At 52.7% G+C, this 21132-nt stretch overlaps 1 protein-coding gene across 1 annotated transcript in view; it reads right to left on the minus strand.

Annotated features, from left to right (window-relative positions):
• The window catches only part of LOC135505260 (CSC1-like protein 2), a 99948-nt gene that overhangs the window by 52520 nt on the left and 26296 nt on the right, over positions 1-21132 (minus strand). The window contains exons 2-4 of the mRNA XM_064924466.1: positions 19882-20171; positions 19151-19230; positions 7087-7125 (exon numbers count right to left, since the gene is read on the minus strand). Coding sequence (XP_064780538.1) covers positions 7087-7125; positions 19151-19230; positions 19882-20118 — 356 coding nt within the window. The 5' untranslated portion in view covers positions 20119-20171. The remainder of the gene's footprint in view (positions 1-7086; positions 7126-19150; positions 19231-19881; positions 20172-21132) is intronic.

Genomic DNA, 21132 nt, shown 5'->3' on the forward strand with positions numbered 1-21132 from the left:
AAGAGACAGACAGAGAGAGACAGACAAAGACAGTGAGACACAGACAGACAGACAGAGACAGACAGAAAGAGAGAGAGAAAGGGGAGGGCATTCACAAAGACAACAGAATAACCTGAGTGTAGAATCATTGAGACACAACAATAGAAAGGTGTGACCCCCCCCCCCCCGCCCCCCGGATCAACCAGCAGAGCTTTCAGGCCCTACAGCTCAGACACTGATACACATGCGTTTTGACTCCCAGAACTACACCAGATTGAAGCTTTTTTTTTATCTCATATTCTTCATCAGGCAGCCCCCCCCCCCCTTTAGCCCGAGTCCCCAGATCTGATTGTGCCGATGGTATGTCAATGATTATAGGAGTTCACAAGACAACATAAACAGACCTGGGCCCAGGCTACTAGTCCCCCTGGTTGTATCTCCATTAGCGATGGAGGAACTGTCCAGTGTAAAACTAGATTAAAGGATCACATCACCCAGATCTCTTTGAGGTCTCTAATGGAATGGGGGGGGGAGGGGGGGGCACCCACAATGGCTATAACTCAATAGACTTCCATAGAAGTCCTCAGAGACCTAGGGGTCGGTGTCTTGTCTAGTGCAGAAACACAGAACCACCACAGACTGATACACAGACTGATACAGGAGCTGTGGGTAGGATAACCAGTCAGGACCCAGGAGCTGTGGGTAGGATAACCAGTCAGGACCCAGGAGCTGTGGGTAGGGATAACCAGTCAGGACCCAGGAGCTGTGGGTAGGATAACCAGTCAGGACCCAGGAGCTGTGGGTAGGGATAACCAGTCAGGACCCAGGAGCTGTGGGTAGGATAACCAGTCAGGACCCAGGAGCTGTGGGTAGGATAACCAGTCAGGACCCAGGAGCTGTGGGTAGGATAACCAGTCAGGACCCAGGAGCTGTGGGTAGGATAACCAGTCAGGACCCAGGAGCTGTGGGTAGGTAGGGATAACCAGTCAGGACCCAGGAGCTGTGGGTAGGATAACCAGTCAGGACCCAGGAGCTGTGGGTAGGTAGGGATAACCAGTCAGGACCCAGGAGCTGTGGGTAGGATAACCAGTCAGGACCCAGGAGCTGTGGGTAGGATAACCAGTCAGGACCCAGGAGCTGTAGGTAGGGATAACCAGTCAGGACCCAGGAGCTGTGGGTAGGATAACCAGTCAGGACCCAGGAGCTGTGGGTAGGATAACCAGTCAGGACCCAGGAGCTGTGGGTAGGGATAACCAGTCAGGACCCAGGAGCTGTGGGTAGGATAACCAGTCAGGACCCAGGAGCTGTGGGTAGGATAACCAGTCAGGACCCAGGAGCTGTGGGTAGGGATAACCAGTCAGGACCCAGGAGCTGTGGGTAGGATAACCAGTCAGGACCCAGGAGCTGTGGATAGGTAGGGATAACCAGTCAGGACCCAGGAGCTGTGGGTAGGATAACCAGTCAGGACCCAGGAGCTGTGGGTAGGATAACCAGTCAGGACTCAGGAGCTGTGGGTAGGTAGGGATAACCAGTCAGGACCCAGGAGCTGTGGGTAGGATAACCAGTCAGGACCCAGGAGCTGTGGGTAGGTAGGGATAACCAGTCAGGACCCAGGAGCTGTGGGTAGGATAACCAGTCAGGACCCAGGAGCTGTGGGTAGGATAACCAGTCAGGACTCAGGAGCTGTGGGTAGGTAGGGATAACCAGTCAGGACCCAGGAGCTGTGGGTAGGATAACCAGTCAGGACCCAGGAGCTGTGGGTAGGTAGGGATAACCAGTCAGGACCCAGGAGCTGTGGGTAGGATAACCAGTCAGGACCCAGGAGCTGTGGGTAGGATAACCAGTCAGGACCCAGGAGCTGTGGGTAGGTAGGGATAACCAGTCAGGACCCAGGAGCTGTGGGTAGGTAGGGATAACCAGTCAGGACCCAGGAGCTGTGGGTAGGATAACCAGTCAGGACCCAGGAGCTGTGGGTAGGTAGGGATAACCAGTCAGGACTCAGGAGCTGTGGGTAGGATAACCAGTCAGGACCCAGGAGCTGTGGGTAGGTAGGGATAACCAGTCAGGACCCAGGAGCTGTGGGTAGGTAGGGATAACCAGTCAGGACTCAGGAGCTGAGGGTAGGATAACCAGTCAGGACCCAGGAGCTGTGGGTAGGTAGGGATAACCAGTCAGGACTCATGAGCTGTGGGTAGGTAGGGATAACCAGTCAGGACCCAGAAGCTGTGGGTAGGTAGGGATAACCAGTCAGGACTCAGGAGCTGTGGGTAGGTAGGGATAACCAGTCAGGACCCAGGAGCTGTGGGTAGGATAACCAGTCAGGACCCAGGAGCTGTGGGTAGGTAGGGATAACCAGTCAGGACTCATGAGCTGTGGGTAGGTAGGGATAACCAGTCAGGACCCAGAAGCTGTGGGTAGGTAGGGATAACCAGTCAGGACTCATGAGCTGTGGGTAGGTAGGGATAACCAGTCAGGACCCAGAAGCTGTGGGTAGGTAGGGATAACCAGTCAGGACCCAATGCTGAGGGTAGGATAACCAGTCAGGACCCAGGAGCTGTGGGTAGGATAACCAGTCAGGACTCATGAGCTGTGGGTAGGTAGGGATAACCAGTCAGGACCCAGGAGCTGTGGGTAGGTAGGGATAACCAGTCAGGACCCAGGAGCTGTGGGTAGGATAACCAGTCAGGACCCAGGAGCTGTGGGTAGGTAGGGATAACCAGTCAGGACTCATGAGCTGTGGGTTGGTAGGGATAACCAGTCAGGACCCAGAAGCTGTGGGTAGGTAGGGATAACCAGTCAGGACTCAGGAGCTGTGGGTAGGTAGGGATAACCAGTCAGGACCCAATGCTGTGGGTAGGATAACCAGTCAGGACCCAGGAGCTGTGGGTAGGTAGGGATAACCAGTCAGGACCCAGGAGCTGTGGGTAGGATAACCAGTCAGGACCCAGGAGCTGTGGGTAGGTAGGGATAACCAGTCAGGACCCAGGAGCTGTGGGTAGGATAACCAGTCAGGACCCAGGAGCTGTGGGTAGGATAACCAGTCAGGACCCAGAAGCTGTGGGTAGGATAACCAGTCAGGACCCAGGAGCTGTGGGTAGGTAGGGATAACCAGTCACGACCCAGGAGCTATGGGTAGGTAGGGATAACCAGTCAGGACTCAGGAGCTGTGGGTAGGATAACCAGTCAGGACCCAGGAGCTGTGGGTAGGATAACCAGTCAGGACCCAGGAGCTGTGGGTAGGTAGGGATAACCAGTCACGACCCAGGAGCTATGGGTAGGTAGGGATAACCAGTCAGGACTCAGGAGCTGTGGGTAGGTAGGGATAACCAGTCAGAACCCAGGAGCTGTGGGTAGGTAGGGATAACCAGTCAGGACCCAGGAGCTGTGGGTAGGATAACCAGTCAGGACCCAGGAGCTGTGGGTAGGTAGGGATAACCAGTCAGGACTCAGGAGCTGTGGGTAGGATAACCAGTCAGGACCCAGGAGCTGTGGGTCGGTAGGGATAACCAGTCAGGACCCAGGAGCTGTGGGTAGGTAGGGATAACCAGTCAGGACTCAGGAGCTGTGGGTAGGATAACCAGTCAGGACCCAGGAGCTGTGGGTAGGTAGGGATAACCAGTCAGGACTCAGGAGCTGTGGGTAGGTAGGGATAACCAGTCAGGACCCAGGAGCTGTGGGTAGGATAACCAGTCAGGACCCAGGAGCTGTGGGTAGGTAGGGATAACCAGTCAGGACTCAGGAGCTGTGGGTAGGATAACCAGTCAGGACCCAGGAGCTGTGGGTAGGTAGGGATAACCAGTCAGGACCCAGGAGCTGTGGGTAGGTAGGGATAACCAGTCAGGACTCAGGAGCTGTGGGTAGGTAGGGATAACCAGTCAGGACCCAGGAGCTGTGGGTAGGTAGGGATAACCAGTCAGGACCCAGGAGCTGTGGGTAGGTAGGGATAACCAGTCAGGACTCAGGAGCTGTGGGTAGGTAGGGATAACCAGTCAGGACTCAGGAGCTGTGGGTAGGTAGGGATAACCAGTCAGGACTCAGGAGCTGTGGGTAGGTAGGGATAACCAGTCAGGACCCAGGAGCTGTGGGTAGGTAGGGATAACCAGTCAGGACCCAGGAGCTGTGGGTAGGATAACCAGTCAGGACCCAGGAGCTGTGGGTAGGTAGGGATAACCAGTCAGGACCCAGGAGCTGTGGGTAGGATAACCAGTCAGGACCCAGGAGCTGTGGGTAGGTAGGGATAACCAGTCAGGACCCAGGAGCTCGACGGCGTCTACACAACCACAGGGGGAGGTGAGGCGTGTAGTTACTAGTTACCGTACCTCTCCACCCTGTAGGTATCATGCCTGCCGGGCACCTCATGCGGTGCGCTCATACAGGAGGACAGGAGAGACATTCTGCTTGTCAGAGAGGTCAATGATGACACATAGATTAGCATATAGAGCTGATTAGTTAGTTAGGGAGAGAGAACATACAGCAACAGGGTTATAGGTGTAAAACGGAGAGAGAGAGAGAGAGAGAGAGAGACAGAGAGAGAGAGAGAGAGAGAGAGAGAGAGAGAGAGAGAGAGAGAGAGACAGAGAGAGACACAGAGAGAGAGAGAGAGAGACAAAGGGACAGAGAGAGGACCTGCGGACCTGATGGCATCCTAAATGAGATGCTCAAACTCACTAGTGCAACATTTCAATTGGCTATATTAAAACTGTTTAATTTGATCCTGAGGGTAGGTTATCTCCCTGACATCTGGAATCAAGGACTCATAACCCCAATCTATAAAAAAATGGAGACAAATGTGACCCTGACAATTCCAGAGGCATTTGTGTGAACAGTGACCTGGGGAAGGTCTTCTGTGGTATTATCAATGTAAGAGTTCTAAACTTCCTCAATAAGCACAATGTCTCGAGTAAAAGGCAAATTGGATTTAAACCAAAACATCACACGACTGATGATATTTACACCCTACACCAAAATAATACCAAACTATACGCTTGCTTTATCGATTTCCAAAAAGCATTTGATTCTATTTGGCATACAGGACTGTTCTACAAAGTTATTGAAAGTGGTGTCGGGGTAAAACATATGACATCACTAAATCAATGTACAGTGCCTTGCGAAAGTATTCGGCCCCCTTGAACTTTGCGACCTTTTGCCACATTTCAGGCTTCAAAAATAAAGATATAAAACTGTATTTTTTTGTGAAGAATCAACAACAAGTGGGACACAATCATGAAGTGGAACGACATTTATTGGATATTTCAAACTTTTTTAACAAATCAAAAACTGAAAAATTGGGCGTGCAAAAGGTCGCAAAGTTCAAGGGGGCCGAATACTTTCGCAAGGCACTGTATACTGGCAATACATACAGCAGAACCAGGGGCGGGGTCTTCGCCAGGGTTGCAATCTGAGCCCTACACTCTTCAATATTTACATCAACGAATTGGCCACTATTCTAGACAAATCCTCAGCCCTTGGTGTTAGTCTCCACAATTCAGAAGTTAAATGCCTACTCTTCGCAGATGACCTATGCCTGCTGTCACCCACAGCACATGGCCTACAGCAGAGCCTGCTAGAGCAGTACTGCCAGACCTGGGCCCTGGCAGTAAACCCCCACAGCACATGGCCTACAGCAGAGCCTGGACCTGCTAGAGCAGTACTGCCAGACCTGGGCCCTGGCAGTAAACCCCCACAGCACATGGCCTACAGCAGAGCCTGGACCTGCTAGAGCAGTACTGCCAGACCTGGGCCCTGGCAGTAAACCCCCACAGCACATGGCCTACAGCAGAGCCTGGACCTGCTAGAGCAGTACTGCCAGACCTGGGCCCTGGCAGTAAACCCCCACAGCACATGGCCTACAGCAGAGCCTGGACCTGCTAGAGCAGTACTGCCAGACCTGGGCCCTGGCAGTAAACCCCCACAGCACATGGCCTACAGCAGAGCCTGGACCTGCTAGAGCAGTACTGCCAGACCTGGGCCCTGGCAGTAAACCCCCAAAAATATAATGATTTTACAGAGAAGATCCAGATCTCAGGGAATTAGACCAAAGTTCTTGATTTGTACAAAATAAAAAAAATATATTTTACCTTTATTTAACCAGGCAAGTCAGTTAAGAACAAATTCTTATTTTCAATGACGGCCTAGGAACAGTGGGTTAACTGCCTGTTCAGGGGCAGAACGACAGATTTGTACCTTGTCAGCTCAGGGGTTTGAACTTGCAACCTTCCGGTTACTAGTCCAACGCTCTAACCACTAGGCTACCCTGCCGCCCCAATCAATCAGAATAAACCAAATTACAACACAATCAAAACAAAACTACATTGCTTAATGGGAAACACAAGTAAAGCAAAATGCAGGGCTATCTGGCCCTAAATCGACGGTACACCGTGGCTAAATATTTGACAGAGAGAGAGAGACAGAGAAAAAAAGAGAGAGAGAGACAGGGAGAGAGAGAGACAGAGAGAGAGAGAGACAGAGACAGAGAGAGAGAGACAGAGAGAGAGACAGAGAGACAGACAGAGAGAGACAGAGACAGAGAGAGACAGACAGAGACAGAGATACAGAGAGAGAGAGAGACAAGGAGAGAGAGAGACAAGGAGAGAGAGAGAGAGACAGAGAGAGACAGAGAGAGAGCGAGAGAGAGACAGAGAGAGACAGAGAGAGAGACAGAGAGACAGACAGAGAGAGACAGAGACAGACAGAGAGAGACAGAGACACAGAGAGACAGACAGAGACAGAGATACAGAGAGAGAGAGAGACAAGGAGAGAGAGAGACAAGGAGAGAGAGAGACAAGGAGAGAGAGAGACAAGGAGAGAGACAGAGAGAGACAGAGAGAGAGCGAGAGAGAGACAGAGAGAGACAGAGAGAGAGCGAGAGAGAGACAGAGAGAGAAAGAGAGAGACAGCAGCAGGGATAAAACCGTGGAAAGACCAGAAAGAAAAAGAGAACAGCAGGAGGCTGAAATAAGAAAAGCCTGGCAGGAGAGAAGGAAAGAGAAAACCCACAACAGAGCTAGACAGGCCAACCCATCCCACACCAGCCTAGGTAGGAAGGGAAGGAAGAGAGTTAGATTGTTTGAAAGAGAAGAAGCAGTGTGATACAATAAGAAGACATACTGTTTCTGTTCATCCAGACGGCTGTATCGCTGATTCTGTCTTCACAGAGAGAGAAAACAAAACAGAAAAATAAGACAACATGGCGGAGGTCAGCTCGGGATATTCCTGGAGGAGAAACCAGTGATCAACTGTTCAGGTTAAAAAAATATACATAATAATCACAAAAATCAGGAAGATCAAGTTCAGTTCTCTTTACAGGGACAGAGGACCTTCGACTGGGGTGAGACATACATATGAGAAACCTTTTCAAACAGCTGAACAAATGTACAAATACTGCGTTGAGAAACACATGTGTTTGCCTGAGTATTTTCTGGAAGGTATTGGTACCAAAAGACCAGAACTCCATAAATGGCTGGTGGTGGTTGTTGAGCAAACCAATCAAGACAGAATTGCATTAAGCCTAGACGTTAAGCCAAAATGGGATTCACCGTCTGTCTGCACGTCCTGCAGACATGCAGCTGGGTAAACAACAGGCCTATCTATGGAACACTGTGTCATTATCCACTTAGTAGAGCAGAGTTAGACAGGAGACAAACGGAGCCCCAGTCAGCACCTCAGTCATGAGACTAATGTCTAGTCTCCTCATCTACGTGTTCTCTCTCCATTACAAAAGTAGACCTTTGGCCTCTACCTCTCTCCCGCTGTCCCTCTCCCTGCCTCCCCCTCCCTCGGTCCGTCCCTGTCCCTCGGTCGGGTCCCTGTCCCTCCCTCCACGTCGGTCCGTCCCTGTCCCTCGGTTGGGTCCCTGTCCCTCCCTCCCCCGGTCCGTCCCTGCACTCGGTCGGGTCCCTGTCCCTGACCTCGGTCCGTCCCTGTCCCTCCCTCCCCGTCGGTCCGTCCCTGTCCCTCGGTTGGGTCCCTGTCCCTCCCTCCCCCGGTCCGTCCCTGCCCTCGGTCGGGTCCCTGTCCCTCCCTCCCCCGGTCCGTCCCTGCACTCGGTCGGGTCCCTGTCCCTGACCTCGGTCCGTCCCTGTCCCTCCCTCCCCGTCGGTCCGTCCCTGTCCCTCGGTTGGGTCCCTGTCCCTCCCTCCCCCGGTCCGTCCCTGTCCCTCGGTCGGGTCCCTGTCCCTCCCTCCCCGTCGGTCCGTCCCTGTCCCTCGGTTGGGTCCCTGTCCCTCCCTCCCCCGGTCCGTCCCTGCCCTCGGTCGGGTCCCTGTCCCTGCCCTCGGTCCATCCCTGTCCCTCCCTCCCTTTCCCTTGGCCAGTCCCTCCCCCTCCTGCACCCTCCCTCCCTCCCCCTCCCATCTCTCTCCTCCCATAGCTAGCCCTGAGTCATGACTGTAGTCCTATGGGGTTAGACGCTATCAAATATCCATCTGTGTAAATAGTGGAAAAACATCAGCTAGATAAACAAACATGACCTCTGAAGGAAGGCTCAGCTGTTCTGCAGAGTATTTAAAGTGATAGACAGTAATCATGTCATGTTTGCAGTTTCTACGAGTTCGGTGAGTTGACTGAAGCCTAAAGCAAAGTGTATCGTCCCTTTTTACCCACTGTCCTCTCTGGCAGATGACTCAACTACTTCCTTTTGACTCCTGAGCACACCGGCTCTTTCTCAATTCCTCACGTCCTCTCTCCTCCTTCTCTCCTCACCTCCTTGGACCTTCTCCTCCCCTGTGTTTTAAAGAAGGAGACCAGGAAGTGGGATGCCAGGACAACTAATTGGGAATGAGACATTGTCCTCGGGAGTCAAAGGCAGTAGTTGACTTGTTCATCAAATCAAGATTTGGATACTGCATTACTGACCTGACCTCATTACTGACTACTGACCTGGCTTAATTACTGACTACTGACCTCATTACTGACTACTGGCCTCATTACTGACTACTAACCTCATTACTGACTACTAACCTGATTACTGACTACTGGCCTCATTACTGGCCTCATTACTGACTACTAAACTCATTACTGGCTACTGACTACTGGCCTCATTACTGACTACTGGCCTCATTACTGACTACTGGCCTCATTACTGACTACTGACCTCATTACTGACTACTGACCTCATTACTGACTACTGACCTCATTACTGACTACTGACCTCATTACTGACTACTGACCTCATTACTGACCTCATTACTGACTACTGGCCTCATTACTGACTACTGACCTGGCTTAATTACTGACTACTGACCTCATTACTGACTACTGGCCTCATTACTGACCTCATTACTGACCTCATTACTGACTACTAACCTGATTACTGACTACTGACTTCATTACTGACTACTAACCTGGCTTAATTACTGAATACTGGCCTCATTACTGGCCTCATTACTGACTACTGACCTCATTACTGACTACTAACCTGGCTTAATTACTGACTACTGACTACTGGCCTCATTACTGGCCTCATTACTGACTACTAACCTCATTACTGACTACTGACTACTGGCCTCATTACTGACTACTGGCCTCATTACTGACTACTGGCCTCATTACTGACTACTGGCCTCATTACTGACTACTAACCTGGCTTAATTACTGACTACTGGCCTCATTACTGACCTCATTACTGACAACTAAACTCATTACTGACTACTGACCTCATTACTGACTACTGACCTCATTACTGACTACTGACCTCATTACTGACCTCATTACTGACTACTGACCTCATTACTGACTACTGACCTCATTACTGACTACTGACCTCATTACTGACCTCATTACTGACTACTGGCCTCATTACTGACTACTAACCTCATTACTGACTACTAACCTCATTACTGACTACTAACCTCATTACTGACTACTGGCCTCATTACTGACTACTAACCTCATTACTGACTACTAACCTCATTACTGACTACTGGCCTCATTACTGACTACTAACCTCATTACTGACTACTAACCTAATTACTGACTACTGGCCTGACCTCATTACTGACTACTGACCTCATTACTGACTACTGGCCTCATTACTGACTACTGGCCTCATTACTGACTACTGGCCTCATTACTGACTACTGGCCTGACCTCATTACGGACTACTGACCTCATTACTGACTACTGGCCTCATTACTGGCCTCATTACTGACTACTGGCCTCATTACTGACTACTAACCTCATTACTGACTACTGGCCTGACCTCCTTACTGACTACTGGCCTCATTACTGACTACTGACCTCATTACTGACTACTGGCCTCATTACTGACTACTAACCTCATTACTGACTACTAACCTCATTACTGACTACTGGCCTGACCTCCTTACTGACTACTGGCCTCATTACTGACTACTGGCCTCATTACTGACTACTGGCCTCATTACTGACTACTAACCTCATTACTGACTACTGGCCTCATTACTGACTACTAACCTCATTACTGACTACTAACCTCATTACTGACCTGACATCATTACTGACTACTGACCTCCTTACTGACTACTGGCCTCTTTACTGACTACTGGCCTCCTTACTGACTACTGGCCTCATTACTGACTACTAACCTCATTACTGACTACTAACCTCATTACTGACTACTGGCCTCATTACTGACTACTGACCTCATTACTGACTACTAACCTCATTACTGACTACTGACCTGACCTCATTACTGACTACTGGCCTGACCTCATTACTGACTACTGGCCTGACCTCATTACTGACTACTGGCGTCATTACTGACTACTGGCCTCATTACTGACTACTGACCTCATTACTGACTACTGGCCTCATTACTGACTTGGGCATTTTGAAACACTCCACAGAGGGGCTACATATCCCTGAAAACAGTAGTACTGTACAGACTGCATGATTTTGATTGGCTTTGCCTGGGGGAAAAAACAGTAAGAAAAGTGATGATTATTCCTAGGTCCTCCATTTGCCCAACATCTGTCTCTCTGTCTGTCTGAGGACAGTAAACTCTACTGTGCGTAAACTCTGACCCAGTAGAAGCAGTCCATCTCGTGGCCTGGCTAGTCTAGGTTCTAATCTAGCTTCTCTGTCTTTCTCCCCGCTGGCATCCTCTCTCTGTCTTTCTCCCCGCTGGCATCCTCTCTCTGTCTTTCTCCCCGCTGGCATCCTCTCTCTGTCTTTCTCCCCGCTGGCATCCTCTCTCTGTCTTTCTCCCCGCTGGCATCCTCTCTCTGTCTTTCTCCCCGCTGGGATCCTCTCTCTGTCTTTCTCCCTGCTGGCATCCTCGCTCTGTCTTTCTCCACTGGCATCCTCTATCTGTCTTTCTCCCAGCTGGCATCCTCTATCTGTCTTTCTCCCCGCTGGCATCCTCTCTCTGTCTTTCTCCCTGTCTTTCTCCCTGCTGGCATCCTCTCTCTGTCTTTCTCCCTGCTGGCATCCTCTCTCTGTCTTTCTCCCTGCTGGCATCCTCTCTCTGTCTTTCTCCCTGCTGGCATCCTCGCTCTGTCTTTCTCCCTGCCTGCATCCTCTCTTTGTCTTTCTCCACTGGCATCCTCTCTCTGTCTTTCTCCCCGCTGGCATCCTCTATCTGTCTTTCTCCCTGCCTGCATCCTCTCTCTGTCTTTCTCCCCGCTGGCATCCTCTCTCTGTCTTTCTCCCTGCTGGCATCCTCTCTCTGTCTTTCTCCCTGCTGGCATCCTCTCTTTGTCTTTCTCCACTGGCATCCTCTCTCTGTCTTTCTCCCCGCTGGCATCCTCTCTCTGTCTTTCTCCCCGCTGGCATCCTCTCTCTGTCTTTCTCCCAGCTGGCATCCTCTCTCTGTCTTTCTCCCAGCTGGCATCCTCTCTCTGTCTTTCTCCCTGTCTTTCTCCCTGCTGGCATCCTCTCTCTGTCTTTCTCCCTGCTGGCATCCTCTCTCTGTCTTTCACCCTGCTGGCATCCTCTCTCTGTCTTTCACCCTGCTGGCATCCTCTCTCTGTCTTTCACCCTGCTGGCATCCTCTCTCTGTCTTTCTCCCCGCTGGCATCCTCTCTCTGTCTTTCTCCCCACTGGCATCCTCTCTCTGTCTTTCTCCCCACTGGCATCCTCTCTCTGTCTTTCTCCCAGCTGGCATCCTCTCACTGTCTTTCTCCCCGCTGGCATCCTCTCTCTGTCTTTCTCCCCGCTGGCATCATCTCTCTGTCTTTCTCCCCGCTGGCATCCGCTCTCTGTCTTTCTCCCCGCTGGCATCATCTCTCTGTCTTTCTCCCCGCTGGCATCCTCTCTGTCTTTCACCCTGCTGGCATCCTCTCTCTGTCTTTCACCCTGCTGGCATCCTCTCTCTGTCTTTCTCCCCGCTGGCATCCTCTCTCTGTCTTTCTCCCCACTGGCATCCTCTCTCTGTCTTTCTCCCCACTGGCATCCTCTCTCTGTCTTTCTCCCAGCTGGCATCCTCTCACTGTCTTTCTCCCCGCTGGCATCCTCTCTCTGTCTTTCTCCCCGCTGGCATCATCTCTCTGTCTTTCTCCCCGCTGGCATCCGCTCTCTGTCTTTCTCCCCGCTGGCATCCGCTCTCTGTCTTTCTCCCCGCTGGCATCATCTCTCTGTCTTTCTCCCCGCTGGCATCATCTCTCTGTCTTTCTCCCTGCTGGCATCCTCTCTCCGTCTTTCTCCCTGCTGGCATCCTCTCTCTGTCTTTCTCCCTGCTGGCATCCTCTCTTTGTCTTTCTCCACTGGCATCCTCTCTCTGTCTTTCTCCCCGCTGGCATCCTCTCTCTGTCTTTCTCCCCGCTGGCATCCTCTCTCTGTCTTTCTCCCAGCTGGCATCCTCTCTCTGTCTTTCTCCCAGCTGGCATCCTCTCTCTGTCTTTCTCCCTGTCTTTCTCCCTGCTGGCATCCTCTCTCTGTCTTTCTCCCTGCTGGCATCCTCTCTCTGTCTTTCACCCTGCTGGCATCCTCTCTCTGTCTTTCACCCTGCTGGCATCCTCTCTCTGTCTTTCACCCTGCTGGCATCCTCTCTCTGTCTTTCTCCCCGCTGGCATCCTCTCTCTGTCTTTCTCCCCACTGGCATCCTCTCTCTGTCTTTCTCCCCACTGGCATCCTCTCTCTGTCTTTCTCCCAGCTGGCATCCTCTCACTGTCTTTCTCCCCGCTGGCATCCTCTCTCTGTCTTTCTCCCCGCTGGCATCATCTCTCTGTCTTTCTCCCCGCTGGCATCCGCTCTCTGTCTTTCTCCCCGCTGGCATCATCTCTCTGTCTTTCTCCCCGCTGGCATCCTCTCTCTGTCTTTCACCCTGCTGGCATCCTCTCTCTGTCTTTCACCCTGCTGGCATCCTCTCTCTGTCTTTCTCCCCGCTGGCATCCTCTCTCTGTCTTTCTCCCCACTGGCATCCTCTCTCTGTCTTTCTCCCCACTGGCATCCTCTCTCTGTCTTTCTCCCAGCTGGCATCCTCTCACTGTCTTTCTCCCCGCTGGCATCCTCTCTCTGTCTTTCTCCCCGCTGGCATCATCTCTCTGTCTTTCTCCCCGCTGGCATCCGCTCTCTGTCTTTCTCCCCGCTGGCATCCGCTCTCTGTCTTTCTCCCCGCTGGCATCATCTCTCTGTCTTTCTCCCCGCTGGCATCATCTCTCCGTCTTTCTCCCTGCTGGCATCCTCTCTCCGTCTTTCTCCCTGCTGGCATCCTCTCTCCGTCTTTCTCCCTGCTGGCATCCTCTCTCTGTATTTCTCCCTGCTGGCATCCTCTCTCCGTCTTTCTCCCTGCTGGCATCCTCTCTCTGTATTTCTCCCTGCTGGCATCCTCTCTCTGTATTTCTCCCTGCTGGCATCCTCTCTCTGTATTTCACCCTGCTGGCATTCTCTCTCTGTCTTTCTCCCGCTGGCATCCTCTCTCTCTGTCTTTCTCCCCGCTGGCATCCTCTCTCTCTGTCTTTCTCCCCGCTGGCATCCTCTCTCCGTCTTTCTCCCCGCTGGCATCCTCTCTCCGTCTTTCTCCCCGCTGGCATCCTCTCTCTGTCTTTCTCCCCGCTGGCATCATCTCTCTGTCTTTCTCCCCGCTGGCATCCTCTTTCTGTCTTTCTCCCCGCTGGCATCCTCTCTCTGTCTTTCTCCCAGCTGGCATCCTCTCTCTGTCTTTCTCCCAGCTGGCATCCTCTCTCTGTCTTTCTCCCTGTCTTTCTCCCTGCTGGCATCCTCTCTCTGTCTTTCTCCCTGCTGGCATCCTCTCTCTGTCTTTCACCCTGCTGGCATCCTCTCTCTGTCTTTCACCCAGCTGGCATCCTCTCTCTGTCTTTCACCCTGCTGGCATCCTCTCTCTGTCTTTCTCCCCGCTGGCATCCTCTCTCTGTCTTTCTCCCCACTGGCATCCTCTCTCTGTCTTTCTCCCCACTGGCATCTCTCTCTGTCTTTCTCCCAGCTGGCATCCTCTCACTGTCTTTCTCCCCGCTGGCATCCTCTCTCTGTCTTTCCCCGCTGGCATCATCTCTCTGTCTTTCTCCCCGCTGGCATCCGCTCTCTGTCTTTCTCCCCGCTGGCATCATCTCTCTGTCTTTCTCCCCGCTGGCATCATCTCTCTGTCTTTCTCCCCGCTGGCATCCTCTCTCTGTCTTTCTCCCTGCTGGCATCCTCTCTCCGTCTTTCTCCCTGCTGGCATCCTCTCTCCGTCTTTCTCCCTGCTGGCATCCTCTCTCTGTATTTCTCCCTGCTGGCATCCTCTCTCCGTCTTTCTCCCTGCTGGCATCCTCTCTCTGTATTTCTCCCTGCTGGCATCCTCTCTCTGTATTTCTCCCTGCTGGCATCCTCTCTCTGTATTTCACCACTGGCATTCTCTCTCTGTCTTTCTCCCGCTGGCATCCTCTCTCTCTGTCTTTCTCCCCGCTGGCATCCTCTCTCTGTCTTTCTCCCCGCTGGCATCCTCTCTCCGTCTTTCTCCCCGCTGGCATCCTCTCTCCGTCTTTCTCCCCGCTGGCATCCTCTCTCTGTCTTTCTCCCCGCTGGCATCATCTCTCTGTCTTTCTCCCCGCTGGCATCCTCTTTCTGTCTTTCTCCCCGCTGGCATCCCCTCTCCGTCTTTCTCCCCGCTGGCATCCTCTCTCCGTCTTTCTCCCCGCTGGCATCCTCTCTCTGTCTTTCTCCCTGCTGGCATCCTCTCTCTGTCTTTCTCCCTGCTGGGATCCTCTCTCTGTCTTTCTCCCTGCTGGCATCCTCGCTCTGTCTTTCACCCTGCCTGCATCCTCTCTTTGTCTTTCTCCACTGGCATCCTCTCTCTGTCTTTCTCCCCGCTGGCATCCTCTCTCTGTCTTTCTCCCCGCTGGCATCCTCTCTCTGTCTTTCTCCCAGCTGGCATCCTCTCTCTGTCTTTCTCCCGCTGGCATCCTCTCTCTGTCTTTCTCCCCGCTGGCATCCTCTCTCTGTCTTTCTCCCCGCTGGCATCCTCTCTCTGTCTTTCTCCCCGCTGGCATCCTCTCTCTGTCTTTCTCCCAGCTGGCATCCTCTCTCTGTCTTTCTCCCCGCTGGCATCCTCTCTCTGTCTTTCTCCCCGCTGGCATCCTCTCACTGTCTTTCTCCCCGCTGGCATCCTCTCTCTGTCTTTCTCCCCGCTGGCATCATCTCTCTGTCTTTCTCCCCGCTGGCATCCTCTCTCTGTCTTTCTCCCCGCTGGCATCATCTCTCTGTCTTTCTCCCCGCTGGCATCATCTCTCTGTCTTTCTCCCCGCTGGCATCCTCTCTACGTCTTTCTCCCCGCTGGCATCCTCTCTCCGTCTTTCTCCCCGCTGGCATCCTCTCTCCGTCTTTCTCCCCGCTGGCATCATCTCTGTCTTTCTCCCCGCTGGCATCCTCTTTCTGTCTTTCTCCCCGCTGGCATCCTCTCTCTGTATTTCTCCCTGCTGGCATCCTCTCTCTGTATTTCTCCCTGCTGGCATCCTCTCTCTGTATTTCACCACTGGCATTCTCTCTCTGTCTTTCTCCCGCTGGCATCCTCTCTCTCTGTCTTTCTCCCCGCTGGCATCCTCTCTCTCTGTCTTTCTCCCCGCTGGCATCCTCTCTCCGTCTTTCTCCCCGCTGGCATCCTCTCTCCGTCTTTCTCCCCGCTGGCATCCTCTCTCTGTCTTTCTCCCCGCTGGCATCATCTCTCTGTCTTTCTCCCCGCTGGCATCCTCTTTCTGTCTTTCTCCCCGCTGGCATCCCCTCTCCGTCTTTCTCCCCGCTGGCATCCTCTCTCCGTCTTTCTCCCGCTGGCATCCTCTCTCTGTCTTTCTCCCTGCTGGCATCCTCTCTCTGTCTTTCTCCCTGCTGGGATCCTCTCTCTGTCTTTCTCCCTGCTGGCATCCTCGCTCTGTCTTTCACCCTGCCTGCATCCTCTCTTTGTCTTTCTCCACTGGCATCCTCTCTCTGTCTTTCTCCCCGCTGGCATCCTCTCTCTGTCTTTCTCCCCGCTGGCATCCTCTCTCTGTCTTTCTCCCAGCTGGCATCCTCTCTCTGTCTTTCTCCCCGCTGGCATCCTCTCTCTGTCTTTCTCCCCGCTGGCATCCTCTCTCTGTCTTTCTCCCCGCTGGCATCCTCTCTCTGTCTTTCTCCCCGCTGGCATCCTCTCTCTGTCTTTCTCCCAGCTGGCATCCTCTCTCTGTCTTTCTCCCCGCTGGCATCCTCTCTCTGTCTTTCTCCCCGCTGGCATCCTCTCACTGTCTTTCTCCCCGCTGGCATCCTCTCTCTGTCTTTCTCCCCGCTGGCATCATCTCTCTGTCTTTCTCCCCGCTGGCATCCTCTCTCTGTCTTTCTCCCCGCTGGCATCATCTCTCTGTCTTTCTCCCCGCTGGCATCATCTCTCTGTCTTTCTCCCCGCTGGCATCCTCTCTACGTCTTTCTCCCCGCTGGCATCCTCTCTCCGTATTTCTCCCCGCTGGCATCCTCTCTCCGTCTTTCTCCCCGCTGGCATCATCTCTGTCTTTCTCCCCGCTGGCATCCTCTTTCTGTCTTTCTCCCCGCTGGCATCCTCTCTCCGTCTTTCTCCCCGCTGGCATCCTCTCTCCGTCTTTCTCCCCGCTGGCATCCTCTCTCTGTCTTTCTCCCCGCTGGCATCCTCTCTCTGTCTTTCTCCCTGCTGGCATCCTCGCTCTGTCTTTCTCCCTGCCTGCATCCTCTCTTTGTCTTTCTCCACTGGCATCCTCTCTCTGTCTTTCTCCCCGCTGGCATCCTCTATCTGTCTTTCTCCCAGCTGGCATCCTCTCTCTGTCTTTCTCCCCGCTGGCATCCTCTCTCTGTCTTTCTCCCCGCTGGCATCCTCTCTCTGTCTTTCTCCCTGCTGGCATCCTCGCTCTGTCTTTCTCCCTGCCTGCATCCTCTCTTTGTCTTTCTCCACTGGCATCCTCTCTCTGTCTTTCTCCCCGCTGGCATCCTCTATCTGTCTTTCTCCCAGCTGGCATCCTCTCTCTGTCTTTCTCCCCGCTGGCATCCTCTCTCTGTCTTTCTCCCTGTCTTTCTCCCTGCTGGCATCCTCTCTCTGTCTTTCTCCCTGCTGGCATCCTCTCTCTGTCTTTCTCCCTGCTGGCATCCTCTCTCTGTCTTTCTCCCTGTCTTTCTCCCTGCTGGCATCCTCTCTCTGTCTTTCTCCCTGCTGGCATCCTCTCTCTGTCTTTCACCCTGCTGGCATCCTCTCTCTGTCTTTCACCCTGCTGGCATCCTCTCTCTGTCTTTCTCCCTGCTGGCATCCTCGCTCTGTCTTTCTCCCTGCCTGCATCCTCTCTTTGTCTTTCTCCCCGCTGGCATCCTCTCTCTGTCTTTCTCCCCGCTGGCATCCTCTCTCTGTCTTTCTCCCAGCTGGCATCCTCTCTCTGTCTTTCTCCCCGCTGGCATCCTCTCTCTGTCTTTCTCCCTGTCTTTCTCCCTGCTGGCATCCTCTCTCTGTCTTTCTCCCTGCTGGCATCCTCTCTCTGTCTTTCTCCCTGCTGGCATCCTCTCTCTGTATTTCACCGCTGGCATCCTCTCTCTGTCTTTCTCCCTGCTGGCATCCTCTCTCTGTCTTTCACCCTGCTGGCATCCTCTCTCTGTCTTTCACCCTGCTGGCATCCTCTCTCTGTCTTTCACCCTGCTGGCATCCTCTCTCTGTCTTTCTCCCCGCTGGCATCCTCTCTCTGTCTTTCTCCCCACTGGCATCCTCTCTCTGTCTTTCTCCCCGCTGGCATCCTCTCTCTGTCTTTCTCCCCGCTGGCATCCTCTCTCTGTCTTTCTCCCCGCTGGCATCCTCTCACTGTCTTTCTCCCCGCTGGCATCCTCTCTCTGTCTTTCTCCCCACTGGCATCATCTCTCTGTCTTTCTCCCCACTGGCATCCTCTCTCTGTCTTTCTCCCCGCTGGCATCATCTCTCTGTCTTTCTCCCCGCTGGCATCCTCTCTACGTCTTTCTCCCCGCTGGCATCCTCTCTCTGTCTTTCTCCCCGCTGGCATCCTCTCTCCGTCTTTCTCCCTGCTGGCATCCTCTCTCCGTCTTTCTCCCTGCTGGCATCATCTCTCCGTCTTTCTCCCTGCTGGCATCCTCTCTCCGTCTTTCTCCCTGCTGGCATCCTCTCTCTGTCTTTCTCCCAGCTGGCATCCTCTCTCTGTCTTTCTCCCTGTCTTTCTCCCCGCTGGCATCCTCTCTCTGTCTTTCTCCCCGCTGGCATCATCTCTCTGTCTTTCTCCCCGCTGGCATCCTCTCTACGTCTTTCTCCCCGCTGGCATCCTCTCTCTGTCTTTCTCCCCGCTGGCATCCTCTCTCCGTCTTTCTCCCTGCTGGCATCCTCTCTCCGTCTTTCTCCCTGCTGGCATCATCTCTCCGTCTTTCTCCCTGCTGGCATCCTCTCTCTGTCTTTCTCCCTGCTGGCATCCTCTCTCTGTATTTCTCCCTGCTGGCATCCTCTCTCTGTCTTTCTCCCTGCTGGCATACTCTCTCTGTCTTTCTCCCCGCTGGCATCCTCTCTCTGTCTTTCTCCCCGCTGGCATCCTCTCTCTGTCTTTCTCCCCGCTGGCATCCTCTCTCTATCTGTTCAATAAATCTGAAAATCCCATAAAAACATATATATATATATATATATATTTTAAAACAAAAAGTCTGTCATGTATTCTCTGGTAGAACACAAAGCACTAGCGTTATATCAGGCTGCAAAGCTAACGAGAGTTACAACAGCCAGGTCTTCCACTACTCCAGGAGAAGCAGATATCACATTCTAAAAGGCTGCGGTGTGGTGATATACCTGTCTGCGTCGGTCACCAACGCCAAGCGGCCGTAGTCCCACGCTACCTTTCTCAAGATGGAGAACACAAACAGGAGTACCTAGGAATGCCACACACACACACACACACACACACACACACACACACACACACACACAAAATCAAAAAAATCGGTCACATACACATTTTTAGCAGATGTTATTGCGAAGTGAAGCGAAGATTCTTCTGTTCCTAGATCCAGCGTCGCAGTAATATCTAACAGTACACAACAATACACACAGATCTGAAAGTGGAAGACCTTGGCTCTAGAAAACAGAGCTCCCCATGTCGGTAGGCGCCATCTCACTACGGTCTTCCATAGAGAGGGAGAGGTCCCAACACACACACACAGAGAGGGTAGCTAGCTATTACACCATACATTTAGTAAAGCAAGGTGTTAATCCAACTGCTTTCCTGTATTTACATATACAGAATCAGAACCAGAACCAGTTAGACACACTACCTAGTGGTTACATCTGTCCCGTGGGGCCCTGGGTTTTCCTTGAACCAGGAACAACACTGGAGCTAAGGTATAGGTTCCAGCCAAAGAGAGTTTTTTTTCCCAGACCAGATGGTCAGTAAAAAAAATAAAACCTCTTGGCCCAACTAAATATTCATCTGAATTTGGTGTATAAAAATAAATAAAAAAATAAAAAGACAACGATGGGACAATAAAGCTGTATCGATACAAAACCAGGAAGAAGTGACTCACCAGGAAGCACATGAAGTCGAGTGCGAGGACGGTGGGCACCCCTCCGAAGGGCAGGCCCTGGAGCACGGTGGATCGGATACGGGCGGTGTAGCAGTAGTCCCTGGAGGTCTTACCCCCACCGGAGGCGTTGCTCTGCTGGGCAGGGCAGTCAGCCAGGCCCCTTCCGGGACACAGAGCCCCCTGGACCACGGCCCCCCACCCCACCACACCCACCACCACCGTCAGCAGGACAGACATGCTGAGGCTTCAGCTAGGATTCAGCTCCACACTCACTGCGGCATCTTAAACACCTGGAGGAGAACGAGAATTCAGTTAGGAATCAGCTCCACACTCACTGTGGAATCTTAAAAATGGGGCAGCAGGTAGCCTAGTGGTTAGAGCAGGTAGCCTAGTGGTTAGAGACAGGTAGCCTAGTGGTTAGAGACAGGTAGCCTAGTGGTTAGAGCAGGTAGCCTAGCGGTTAGAGCAGGTAGCCTAGCGGTTAGAGCAGGAAGCCTAGCGGTTAGAGCAGGAAGCCTAGCAGTTAGAGGGTAGGGCCAGTAACCAAAATGTTGCTGGATCGAATCCCCAAGCTGAAAAAGGCTTTAAAAAAAATCTGCCCCTGAACAAGGCAGTTAACCCACTGTTCCCCTGATCAAGGCAGTTAACCCACTGTTCCCCTGAACAAGGCAGTTAACCCACTGTTCCCCGGAACAAGGCAGTTAACCCACTGTTCCCCTGAGTTAGGCAGTTAACCCACTGTCCCCCTGATCAAGGCAGTTAACCCACTGTTCCCCTGAACAAGGCAGTTAACCCACTGTTCCCCTGAACAAGGCAGTTAACCCACTGTTCCCCGGAACAAGGCAGTTAACCCACTGTTCCCCTGAACAAGGCAGTTAACCCACTGTTCCCCTGAACAAGGCAGTTAACCCACTGTTCCCCTGAACAAGGCAGTTAACCCACTGTTCCCCTGAACAAGACAGTTAACCCACTGTTCCCCAGAACAAGGCAGTTAACCCACTGTTCCCCTGAACAAGGCAGTTAACCCACTGTTCCCCTGAACAAGGCAGTTAACCCACTGTTCCCCAGTACAAGGCAGTTAACCCACTGTTCCCCTGAACAAGGCAGTTAACCCACTGTTCCCCTGAGCAAGGCAGTTAACCCACTGTTCCCCTGAACAAGGCAGTTAACCCACTGTTCCCCTGAACAAGGCAGTTAACCCACTGTTCCCCTGAGCAAGGCAGTTAACCCACTGTTCCCCTGAACAAGGCA

Source organism: Oncorhynchus masou, chromosome 18, assembly GCF_036934945.1.
Source record: "Oncorhynchus masou masou isolate Uvic2021 chromosome 18, UVic_Omas_1.1, whole genome shotgun sequence".
Taxonomy (NCBI): Eukaryota; Metazoa; Chordata; class Actinopteri; order Salmoniformes; family Salmonidae; genus Oncorhynchus; species Oncorhynchus masou.